The sequence below is a fragment of the Aethalodelphis obliquidens genome, unplaced genomic scaffold, assembly GCF_003676395.1.
Source record: "Aethalodelphis obliquidens isolate GAN/ISIS:26980383/991018 unplaced genomic scaffold, ASM367639v1 scaffold8, whole genome shotgun sequence".
Classification (NCBI taxonomy): Eukaryota; Metazoa; Chordata; class Mammalia; order Artiodactyla; family Delphinidae; genus Aethalodelphis; species Aethalodelphis obliquidens.
The window spans coordinates 18,033,528-18,046,092 of NW_020837952.1; the positions used below are offsets into that span (position 1 = coordinate 18,033,528).

At 39.9% G+C, this 12,565-nt stretch overlaps 1 protein-coding gene across 1 annotated transcript in view; it reads left to right on the forward strand.

Annotated features, from left to right (window-relative positions):
• Window positions 1-2,320: 2,320 nt before the first annotated feature.
• MYRFL (myelin regulatory factor like) overlaps window positions 2,321-12,565 on the forward strand; it is a 117,482-nt gene continuing 107,237 nt past the window's right edge. The window contains exon 1 of the mRNA XM_027106999.1: window positions 2,321-4,010. Within this exon, the coding sequence (XP_026962800.1) occupies window positions 3,965-4,010 (46 nt within the window). The 5' untranslated portion in view covers window positions 2,321-3,964. The remainder of the gene's footprint in view (window positions 4,011-12,565) is intronic.

Sequence of the window (12,565 nt, forward strand, 5' to 3'; positions counted from 1 at the left end):
ACTCCACTTGGATTTCAAATGGGCATCTCAAATCTAACATGGCTGAATACCTGCCCAGTTGCTTAAGCAACAATCTAGGGCTTATTCTTGATTTCTCCATTTCTGTCACCACCACCCCAGTCCAATCCATCAGCAAGTCCCGTCAACTCTCTCCAAAACATATCTTGGATCCATCCACTCCTCTCCGTGTCCACTACGTCCACTCAGTCCAAGCCATCATCATCTTTCACCTGGACTCCTGCAATAATCTCTTACTTGGTGTCCTTGCTTCCACTCCTGCCCTTCTACAATCACTGACAACACCCAACATGATCCTTTTAAAAACAAAAATCAGAATGTCACTTCCTACTTAATGTCCTCTCATGGCTTCTTAGAAAAATAAATCCAGGGACTTCCCTGATGGTCCAGTGATTAAGACTCTGCACTTCCACTGCAGGAGGTGCATGTTTGATCCCTGGTCAGGGAACTAAGATCCTGCATGCTGCATGGTGTGGCCAAAAAAAAAGGAAAAATAAATCCATAAACCCAAACTCAACCCAAACTCATTAAGTTTCCACAGTGATAATTGTTAACAGAGAAATAATAAAAATCAGCTTGGAAAACTGCATGAACCTATTTAAAATGAAAAAAAATATCAGAGAAGAGGAGCAAGCTTGCTAAAGAATAGAAACCCTTGCCAAAGGCAGCTGTCAAGGAAGTACAAGCCCACAAACAGTCTGAGTTCAAGAGGAAGGACTGTGATATGAATACAAGAATTCTGGAGCTATCAGTCTCAGGGACAGTCTTAAGAGAGACAAGGTTCCCATCATTACATCCCCAGATTTAACCACAGCTGCTCAGCTTTGATCAATTTATCTGTTGATGTTCTTAGGAAATGTCAATACCAAAACAAATCCAAATGACAACTACGTTAGATTGCTATTCAAGAGGATGAGTCTCCATTGAATTTGTGCAAAATGGGATGCCCAGTAGAACCGGAAAATCTTAGACCATTGGAGATGTAAAGACCAGAATCAAGGAAATATGGGTAATATTTGTTATTTACTGTGAGGGAGAAACTTCCACTTAAATCCCAGTTGCCTCCAGCTGCATTGTGCTCAGCTGTGTGCTCTGGACTCATTAATTAATACAGAGGTATTTTCTAGCCCTTCCAACATCTTTCTTCCAAATTCTCTTTGCTTTCCTCAAACCCTGTTCGTTGTTATAATTTAGCCTCCAACCCAGATGTTGCAAACTGAAGGCTGAATTGCCCTTTCATATGTGTGCTATTTGTCCTTGACAATGTTTTGGTGTATTGTTCTGTTTGTTTTGTTTTTAAACATATTCGTTGCAACATTTAAAAATGAGATTTAAAATTAAAATCTGCATTTCCAGCTTCTCTTTTAAAGTTGGCCCTTTCAAGAACCTTGAGTCCATATCCTTGAGTGGCAGCATGTGGAGGAAGCCGAGTGACACTCCACCTTTTGGGCGGCTCTACCCTTAGGGCAGGTACTCTCTGGTTTGCTCTCTGCTCCACCACCCCTAAGTGTCTCCCTGACGGAGACACAGCTAAGGGTCAGTTGTCGGTTATAAATATGCTCTCATGGTTGTTTTTTTGCTTATTTTGACCCATTTTACTCACTTACCCACCTGGTCCTATAATTATTTGAGATTGGGACTCCAATTCTCACCTTTGTCTCTCAGCTTATTAAATGGAATCTAATTTCTTTCCTATCACTCATTACTCTGCTGCTGACTATGTGAAGTCTCTGGGTGAACTGTTGGATAGAATCCAGAATCATCATCTGGCAGAGGATATAGTATAGTGACTTAACTTCCAACAGCCTCCAGAAAACTTGGCTGGGAGCTTCCAGCTAAAACATAGGCTACATGTTTTAGACATCTTAATTCATACTGTACCTAAAAGCATGGAAGTCCTTTTAAAAAATCACATTTGATTTCTCCCTTGCTCCCCATATCCAGTTGGTAGCCAACTCTTCTTGGTTCTATAGCATCTTCAGGCTTTGTTACTGCCTATCTGGATTCGCAGTAGCTTCTCAGCTGGTGTAAATTTAGTTACTGCCCCAATCAACACACTCTAACACAGCTTCTTTCTAAATTAGACTTAATTATATCATGCATCACAACTACCCAAATAGAAAATATCAATAGATATGCTTAGAATGAACATGCATGGAATCAAATTCAGATTTAGCCTAACATTCAAAAGCTACCCAAACCCTTCTTCAGCCTACTTCTCATCTTTTTTTCTCACTCCACCATCCATACACCGTAACTCCAGTCGCTGTACCTGGGCTATCTCCCCTCCAAGCCATTGCTCATGTTTTTAAAAACATGTCCATTGTTTAAGTCTCTTCAAATCCCAGCTCTTTATGACACCTTTCCAGATCTTCCCAGATGAAATTAACCTTTCCTTCCTCTGTTTTCTTGGGATGTTTTCCCCAGCTCTTATCAGAGTCTGCCTTTTTCCCCAGCTCTTATCAGAGTTATAGTTCCTTGTATTTTTCTCATGCCCTACATTTGAGCCTATGGAGGGCAGGGACCATAATTTACACATCTTTTTATTTCCTGCACCCAGCAGAGAGTTTAGCACAAGTTGAACTGAAACAAATAGAAAATCTATTTCTTGAAGCAACTTAATGACTTGTCCTTAAAGATCTGGGGTCCAATATAACTTTCAAAATAGGATTCTAAGCCTCTTTTTTTCCCCAGGATAAAATTAATTTTTTTGTTTAAACAGTTTATATGTGTGAAGTTTTAAAATACTTATTGGGAAGTATACCACATCACCCATACCAATTCTAACAAAAATGAAATAATCTGACAAATGCAGAATGTGGGACATTATATAAGACAGTGCTCCAGGACTGTTAAACAAGTGTCAATGTTATAAAAACCAACCAACCAAAAATGACAAGGATATATATATATATAGAGAGAGAGAGAGAGAGAGAGAGAGAGAGAGAGAGAGACAAAAAGCAAAAGTGAGAAAATATTAGCAATTAGTAAATCTAGATGAAGAGTATAGGGTATTTCATGGTACTATTCTTTGAGTTCTTCTATAGGTTAAAAAATTTCAAAGTAAAAAGTTGGGGAAAAAGGAAACAGGAAGGAGCTGAAAGGACTAGTTTAATTTCCTAACTGTATTCCTTTTAGTATATTATTAGATAAGTTAATAGCTAAATAGTGAAAACAAAACATTTATTTGGGTATACCTTTATATTTAGGAGTAAAACCAGCTAGGAGTGAACCACATAGTTGGTTGTAAGAATTACTAAATCAGAAACGCAGTTTTATTGCTCATTAGAGGGACTTCTCATACTTTATGCTTTCTACTTTCAAAGAAAATAAACTGGAGGAAATGGATGAGGTGCGTATCAAGGAATTTTTTTCACTGCGAGTAGATTTGGAAATATTTAACAAATCCTAACTTTTCATTATCACAAGCCTCGGTATCTATGAAAGTGATTATATTGATTTGCCCTCTTTCTCTAGGTGAAAAAAACCCCCCTATATCTTTGCTAGGCTGTAGCTAAATCGATCTGGTTGATGGAGGCAGAGAAATAAATATATTGGTGTAAAAGGACAAATAGGAGATAAGGCTATGTATTTATTGCCCATTTATGTAATTACATGTGTCACTAAGGACAAAGGTCCTTAAAACAAAGACGAAAGGCAGAGTAGAAACAGTTCCCTATAGAAAGAGAGATGGATTTTCTACCACTTCCCTCTTCATGAATTTTTCTTTTGCGTGGTTACATATCCTTCTGGTTTTATGATCAAATTTGAAAACTTAACCATCTTTTTGGGCACAGTTTGATGGCTGAAGATATGCTTCACTCCAATAAAAAGAAAATGAACATTTTTCAAGAGCATTCGTAGGCTTCGAGCTGAGAGGACAGCACTTAGTTCCTGAGGTCTGATAATCATTCTGTGCGGAAGTAACTACCAGGACCACGGCACCATGGATGTGGTAGGCGAAAACGAGGCCCTACAGCAGTTCTTCGAAGGTAAGAAGCCCGTTTCCAACATCTGAGAAATGGTACTGCTTACTATCACTGTCTTTACCTTTTGGGAATTCACTTGGGCTTTGAAAGAAATACTATTGTACTAACTGTCGTGAAGTCAGAAGTGCATGTTTATTTGCTGTGTTTTTAGCAAAAAATCAATGGTATAGGGCTTCCCTGGTGACGCGGTGGTTGAGAGTCCGCCTGCCGATGCAGGGGACGCGGGTTCGTGCCCCGGTCCGGGAGGTATCCCGCATGCCACGGAGTGGCTAGGCCTGTGAGCCATGGCCGCTGAGCCTGCGCGTCCGGAGCCTGTGCTCCACAACGGGAGAGGCCACAGCAGTGAGAGGCCCACGTACCGCTAAAAAAAAAAAAAAAAAAAAATCAATGGTATAGGCAGTGATTTTTAAAAATTCAGGATTTCCATCTTACAGCTTAGTTGTTAAAAGAATCAAGAGGTCAGCATACCTATGTTATTAGAATTTGTCCCTGTCCTGTGCTAGATTTTTTTTCTAATCCCTATGTTTCATAAGACTAGATTTTTCTTATCTCTCAAATTATTGAATACAACACAGGAGAAATGTAAGAGTTTACTTAAGATGGTTTTTCTGTTAATATAATTAAATACAAAACAGCCTAACAGTAAAGGAACACCTCTTCCCCCATTCCATTCTTTGTTTTTCACAACACTTTAAAAATGTGTAACTATTGAATGATGATTTTTTTTTTGAGGTTAAATATATTTTTCCCCAAGCGAAGGCTTACTATAGGACATGGTTACAAAGATTTTTTTCCTAAAAACCTGAAATAGTGGTACCCCTTCTCATATTCAGTTGGGTTGAGATTCTCATGGTGGGTCTGCTGAAAACGTCAGGAAAGGCTTGCCTTCTTGTGACACCTTTCAGGGAGCCATTGGGAGACTGCGTGTTAGTGCAGCTGCAGTTCCTTACCAGTTAGTCATGCTCAGACTTCCACGGGAAGGGAAATGTTGCCAGAGCTTTTTGCACATTTCCAGGTATTTCCCAGGAGGGAGTATGAGAATAATTGAGCGCAGACCAGCTCACTCACAGAATCCAGAGGGCAGTTAGCAGCATATGGAGAAAGTGCTTTTGGCATTTCTTGTGATTAGCAGAGTGCCTGACAAATACTAGACGTTTAAAGAGTGAATGGAATTGACCCAACACCATATTGTATCGAACACTAAAGAGTGTTTATGTCAAAGAAACAGTGACGTCACTATCAGAAGAAATTAGTACAATACAGTAGGTTCTGTGGCTCGGATTTTGCCACATGGGATAAGAAGGAATATGAGACCTAGAGAATTATGATGTTATTTCAGCCCTATGATCCATCCCATCATGTTCTGTCTCTGACAGTGCTCAAGTCAGTGTGTCCACTTGGGTCACACAGTAGGCACACTAATGTTGCTTCATTGTTGTTGCCTGATTTTATATCCTATGTAACTTTCATTTGAGCAGTAGGTAGCAAGCTCCAAGCTACAGTTATATCTGCTTTATTTTCGGGAAACCACCAATTGATTTTATAAATACACAAAGTCTAGTTGATTTCTTTACAGAGCTAGAGAAGACCTGAAAAGTTCATCTGGTCTACCTTCCGTTTTTTGGAAGTGCTGTTATACCTATAGGGTCACTATACTGTCCTTGTTTATGCTATTTTCAGAAGTCTTTGGGGATATAGTTTCCACAAGTCCTCTGTACAGCTGATTACAAAATCTGATTTATTTTATTATTATTATTATTATTATTATTATTATAGTATCTTTCTTAGCCCAAACTAAACTCTGGCTCTTTTGGAAGCCTTTTTAACTAGGGAGGAGTAATTTCTCCATGGAAAGAGAATAAAATAGTCAGTGTACATTATCTTTGAATGAATAAATGGAAAAGGTGGTAAGTTTTGGAAATAAAAAATGGAAGCACTAACTTAAGTTATTCCCCTTCCCCCGAAAGTCACACAGCTGGTTGTCTATTTTTTATTATCTGTTTAGCAAATATCGATCACTGATGGTGTGCCAAGTCCAACAACCACATCTTTTAAATGATAGCCTGGAGGGCTTTGAGACATTTCCTTTAGATCATGGTTTCCTTTCTGAAATATTCCTTAGAATGAGGACAGCAAGACTGGATCTGATATTCTCATGAGGAGGGCCAGTTGTTCTATGTTGTGCTCCTGTCGATACGTCAGCTTCTAATTAAATGCAAATTCATATAAAAAATCAAGGTCTGAAAAGCAAGAAAAGTTTTTGTAATTTATTACCCACCTGAAAACTATTTTTGCTTTGCTTTCTCAGACTCTTCATTCTAAGAATCTGGATCCTAAATAATATATGTTTTTCATATGAACACTTTCGTATTAAAAACTATCTGTACTGACAGTATCATCACGAATTAAATGGCCTTGAACATCAGATCTCATGCTGATCATGCTGAATCTTTATGGTGTGTCTCAGGAAGATGATGAGAACAAAGCGTGGTTCCAGGTAGCTGGCAAACCTCATTCTATTGCCTGCCACTGATGCAATAGGTAGGCCCATTAGCTAAAGCAGAAGAGGTGGATCAAGTTCTCTAGGGATCCCAACATCCACTGGAAACTCAGATACCACGTGAAATGTTTGGCTTTTTCAGCAAAGCTGATACCACTGCAAGAGAAAGGTTGTCAGAGGAGAGGCACATTATTTTATTTCTAATAACTAAAAATGGGTTACAACTTAAAATTCTAATAGTGGTAGATTAGTTAAATAGATTATGGTTCTTTGATATAATGGAATATTTTGTAGCTATTAAAAATGACAATGATGGGCTTCCCTGGTGGTGCAGTGGTTGAGAGTCTGCCTGCCGATGCAGGGGACACGGGTTCGTGCCCCGGTTGGGAAAGATCCCACATGCCACGGAGCGGCTGGGCCCGTGAGCCATGGACGCTGAGCCTGCGCGTCTGGAGCCTGTGCTCCGCAATGGGAGAGGCCACAACAGTGAGAGGCCCGAGTACAGCAAAAAAAAAAAAAAAAAAAAAAATGACGATAATAAGGAAAAGTGTTTATGATATAAAGGGGAAAAGCAGATTACAAATTGGTATATATAATAGAATTGAATATATATGTATTTTTCTAGAACAAAGTTCATTAAAACTGATGTGAAAACAGTTGCTATATATACATACATGCATACCTATATATGTAGAAACAATTGGATGAATACACTACAAGTATTAACAGTAGTTATTTCTTAGTGGTAGGAATATGGGGATTTTTATTTTCTTCTTTATACTTTATTATCTCAGTGCTTCAAAGTTGGAATGCATGATGTCATAGTCAGTTTTTCTTACATAAAGGAGACGGTTTAATTACACAAAACTCCTCTGTTTAAGAGTTTCTTTTCTGTGTAAAGAAAAATTGTATGAAATGGATGAAAAAGAAGATTATTAGGTGTCTTCCATAGAAAACTGTACCTGGATCATGTCCTTTGGGCTGTCAGATTCTATGGGATTTTCACCCTTTATTGTCTTAGAGCTATTTTGAAACTCTGTAAATTGTAGATAATTGATATCAATGCAATGAATTTTGTCTATAGATATGTAAATGAATTATCTCCTTTTGGGGATCAATAGTTTCAGTAAAACCCAGTTTTCCATTTATTTGTAAATTCATTCCATGGCATAGCCAGATTTAGATTATCTATCTGCTTACCTATCTCTATATACATCTGTCGATCTATCTCTATTTATCTATCTAGATACCTAGATCTAGCTCTGCTGTTTGAATTCTCCTTGAACCACTTGTAACATCTTCCTGCTTCCTTCATGAAGTAAATAAAAATCTTTGACATGTGTTCATCTTACATTTATATGAGTCAAGATTTTTTTTAATGTGCTAGGATTTACATTTATTGAGCTAACATTTATTTTATTTTATTTTTTTAAAGGGAACGCTATTTATTTATTTATTTATTTTGGCTGTGTTGGGTCTTCGTTTCTGTGCGAGGGCTTTCTCTAGTTGCGTCGAGCGGGGGGCACTCTTCATCGCGGTGCACGGGCCTTTCACTGTCGCGGCCTCTCCTGTTGCAGAGCACAGGCTCCAGACGTGCAGGCTCAGTAGTTGTGGCTCACGGGCCTAGTTGCTCCGCGGCATGTGAGATCTTCCCAGACCAGGGCTCGAACCCGTGTCCCCTGCATTGGCAGGCAGATTCTCAACCACTGCGCCACCAGGGAAGCCCATGAGTCATGATTTTATCTTTAAAAATATATATCCTTTAACACTAGCCAAGTTTTAAGTTAGTTAACTTCGACTTTGTTTTATCTTAAGTTTGCACCAGATTAATAACGTTTCCTCTGCATTTACCATGCATGAAGCACTGTTGCATTCACTTTACATTCATTACCTCATTTACTTAGACTTTGTTTTATCTTAAGTTTGTGCCAGATTAATAATGTTTGCTGAGCATTTACCATGCATGAAGTACTGTTCCATTCACTTTACATTCATTACCTCATTTACTTCTTACAGCAACCCCTCAGGTAAAAAAGGAATAGAAAATGAAGTATGGAAAATCCCATTCCTCAGTTTACCTCACTTGTTTTCCATAGCTGTGACCTTACATTCTTAATTTGGTTCCTTATGGGTATTTCTTTTGGGCTACTGTGATAGCAAGATTCATCTTTTATTTCCCAGCCTTTTAGAACAGTTTATAAAAACTAATTTGAGAATATTTTATTGTTCATTATATTTAATCTTTAAAAAGGAACTTTCTAAATCGGTGAGAAGCTGTTTAGCTCATCCTCTTCATAAAGTCCTGAAGTAGGTTCTCAAATGCTTTTTGGCTTATCACGAAAGCAAAAGAGGAGATGCCTGCCGTGACTGAGCAGAGTGGGAAAAACTACATACAGTTGTGCCTTGGAAGCCGGGAGGAGATTGGTTCTAGGATCCCCTCTGATACCAAAACCCCCAAATGCTCAAGTCCCTTATGTAAAATGGCAGTAGTATCTGCATATTAACCTGTGTACATCCTCTAGTACATGTTAAATAATCTCTAGATTATTTCTAGTACCCAATACAATGTAAATGCTATGTGAGTAGTTGCTAGCATGTGACAAAATCAAGTCTTGCCTTTTGGAACTCTCTGGGATCCTTTTTCCCAAGTATTTTCCATCCTCGGTTGGTTGAAATCTGCAAATGTGGAACCTGCAGACACAGAGGGCTGACTCTCCTGAAGAGATCACATGAAAGCAGAAGAGAGAAACTAGCTGAAGAAACTCCCACTCACCCATTGAAGTTTGGGAGGTGAGGGGTAGCTCCTAAAACCAGAAGCTGTGGATGGGCAGGAACCACTGGACAGCTCCTGAGATCTAAGAGGAAGAACAGTCCCTTCAGGACGCTGCTGTCAAAGAAGCTTCAAGGTATTTTCTGCCCTCCTCTCTCTGCCTGAGATTTAAATTTCTAGTTAGCTATTTTTAAAGTAGGATGGTAGGGATGCAGGGTAGGCAAAAACATCTGCTACCCATGAGCTGTACAGGAATATGATGGAGGTGTCAAGTTTTTGGGAAAATGAAGAAAATGCTGAAGATTCTGGAGCAGAAAAGCAGAGACTCAAGGGACTGACCCAGATGGAATGGATCTAGAGAGGCTTCAAGGGAGGGTTGGTAGAATTGTTGAGCACAAGAGGGATGTAGCTTGGAAAAGTGCCCAAATGGTGCCGGCACATAGTAGACAGTAATCTATATAGAATAAAAATGAATGAAGAACAGTGCACAGACTATTCTGTTCAACAGTTTGAACTCTAGGTTCGGAGCACCCAGCAAGTTCAAATATGGGAAGAAGAAAAACTTGCCCAGTAAGCAGAGCAGAAAGCAGCAGAAAGGTTCAGTGAATAAAACAAACAGAGGCCACTGAGACAAGTGCTGCCAGTTTGTGTGAAGCCCCAGATTCCATTATTACCAGAGGTAAAGTCGTAAATGTCTTATGTGGTTCCTGTGTATTACTTCTCCAAAAGTGAAACCAACTCTGATTGGTTGATGTTTCTGAATTCCTGTGATTGGAATCAGAAGCTCTGAGCAGCTGAATGCAGTGTAGAGGGCTGGCCCTGGGCAAGACTGTATTGCAGGTAAAGGGTATCTTTGGCCTCCGGCCAGTCTCTCAGTCTTTGTCTTTCTTTCACTTTAAGACCACCAATTTTTCACCCTCTCACATAACCAGCATCTTTATGCCCTCTTCTTCTGTCCCAATAAAACCTGAGTTTGCACAGAAGGTACAAATGGCAAAGGATCTGATGACACCTTACATCTCTATAGAGTTTTGTATTCAATGTGCTTTCACAGAAGACAAAGTCGTTTTGATCATACAAGTCAAAAAGATTACCTTCTCGAAGAGTAGGTTTGGTTGATCTCTAATGGTGGAATTTTAGACATCATGTTGCATCCTAGAAACGCTGAAATTATCCCACAGAGGCAGGTTCTCCTTGTTTATCGATCAGGCCACCTCCGTTTCTGTTTTTGGAGACACTATGGACTTTCTAGGGGACTGGGAATGAGAATACGTCAGGGACAAGAAGAACAACCCAAATCATGCAAGCTGCTTATAATTATTTGAACACTTCTGTCTGATGTTGGCAGGTGATTAGAAATTGTGTTGATTGTCACGAAGCATCCGGAACAAAGAGGCGTGGGCTTGGTGCCATTAAGAAAAAAAAATCCCTTTTCTTCTTTCACGCTGGGATCCCCAAGGTGAAGCCGATTTCATTAGAATTTAAAATGTGCTGTAACTAGGTCAGAGCTAACTTCTGTCACCTGCACACACCCTACATTTGAGAACTGCCAACGTCATCAGCAACTGGAGGGAATCCGGGAACAAAATCACTCAGACAAACGCTTCTAAGAGGAGACTACACCACCTTCTTTGGTGTTATTGATGTTGTCATCTTTTCCGCTTGGGAGTTAGAAGTCAGCTTCTGGAAGACTCCACAATATCTTGGAAGCTAAACATTGAATACATGGACAATTGTGGAAAAAATAGATAACATAAAACAAGAAATAGTTATCACCTGTAATCTCACCACTTAGTGATAACAGCTGTTCACATTTTGGTGTTGATCTTGTGTGTATTTTTTTTTAATGGGATCATACGCTTTATATTCTTTAATAATGGAGTTTTTCATGGAGTATAGAGGGAAACATCTCTTCTTGTCATTACTTATTCATTTATAACAGGAGTCTGAAAGTAATGGCCCACAGGCTAAATCCGGCCTGCAGCCTGATTTTGTAAATTAAGTTTTATTCACTCATTCATTTAAATATTATCTGTGGGACTTCCCTGGTGGCACAGTGGTTACGAATCGGCCTGCCAATGCAGGGGACATGGGTTTGACCCTTGGTCTGGGAAGATCCCACATGCCACGGAGCAACTAAGCCCATGTGCCGCAACTACTGAACCTGCACTCTAGAGCCCACGAGCCACAACTACTGAAGCCCGCACGTCCTAGAGCCCATGCTCCGCAACAAGAGAAGCCACCGCAATGAGAAACCCGCGCACTGCAACGAAGAGTAGCCCTGCTCGCCGCAACTAGAGAAAGCCCGTGTGCAGCAACGAAGACCCAACACAGCCAAAAATAAATAATAAATAAGTAAATTTAAAAAAAAAAAATATCTGTGGCTGCTTGGATGCTGTGATGGCAGAGTTGAATGGTGGCAACAGAGACCTTATGGCCCTCAAAATCTAAAATAGTATCTGGCTCTTTATAGAAAATGTTTGCTAACCCTTGATCTAAACCTAATTAATAATAACTATTATTTATTGAGCACCTACTATGTACTGGGTATAGAATCATAATCCTCCATAAGAAGAACATTCCAGGAAAAGGGAATACCAGTGTGAAGTCCCTAAGCTTGGAGTGGTTAGGGGCAGGGCTGGAGTGGGAAGGGGCAGGGGACAGTGTTGAATGACAATGGGGTGGGCAGTTGAAGATGACGTCAGAGTTTGGATTTTTATTCTCAGTGTGATAGGAAACCAGTGGAGGGTTTTAAGCAGGAGAACAGGCAGAACTTGCAGATGGATGGGATGTGGGGGTGAGGCAGGCAGAGGAATCAAGGGTGATGCCTAGGTGTTGGTGTCAATAATCGGTGGATTTAGTACAATGTGTTCAGCTGTGGAATAATGGGTGCAAGTGCACTTGTGTGTGTGTGTGTGTGTGTGTTCATGTGCATATGTGTGAAATCAAGAATTCATCTGGGACACTTTACGTTTTAGCTACCTTTTAGAGAACCAGGCAGAAGTGATGACGAGGCAGTTGGATGTTTGAATCTGGAACCCAAGGGAGGGGTCTGGGCTATAGATATCAATTTGGGAGTTATCAGCGTATGGTTGGTGTTTAAAGCCCTGAGACTAGATGAGGTCACCAAGAAGGGAGTCGGACAAGAGGACCCCACGATAACATTTAGGGACCCAAGTGAGAGCAACCAGCTAAGGATGTTAAATGAGGTGGGAGGAAAGCCAGGAGAGTGTGGTGTTAAGCTAGGAAAGATTAGTGTTTCAAAGAGGGTGTGGTCAAATGTTTTAA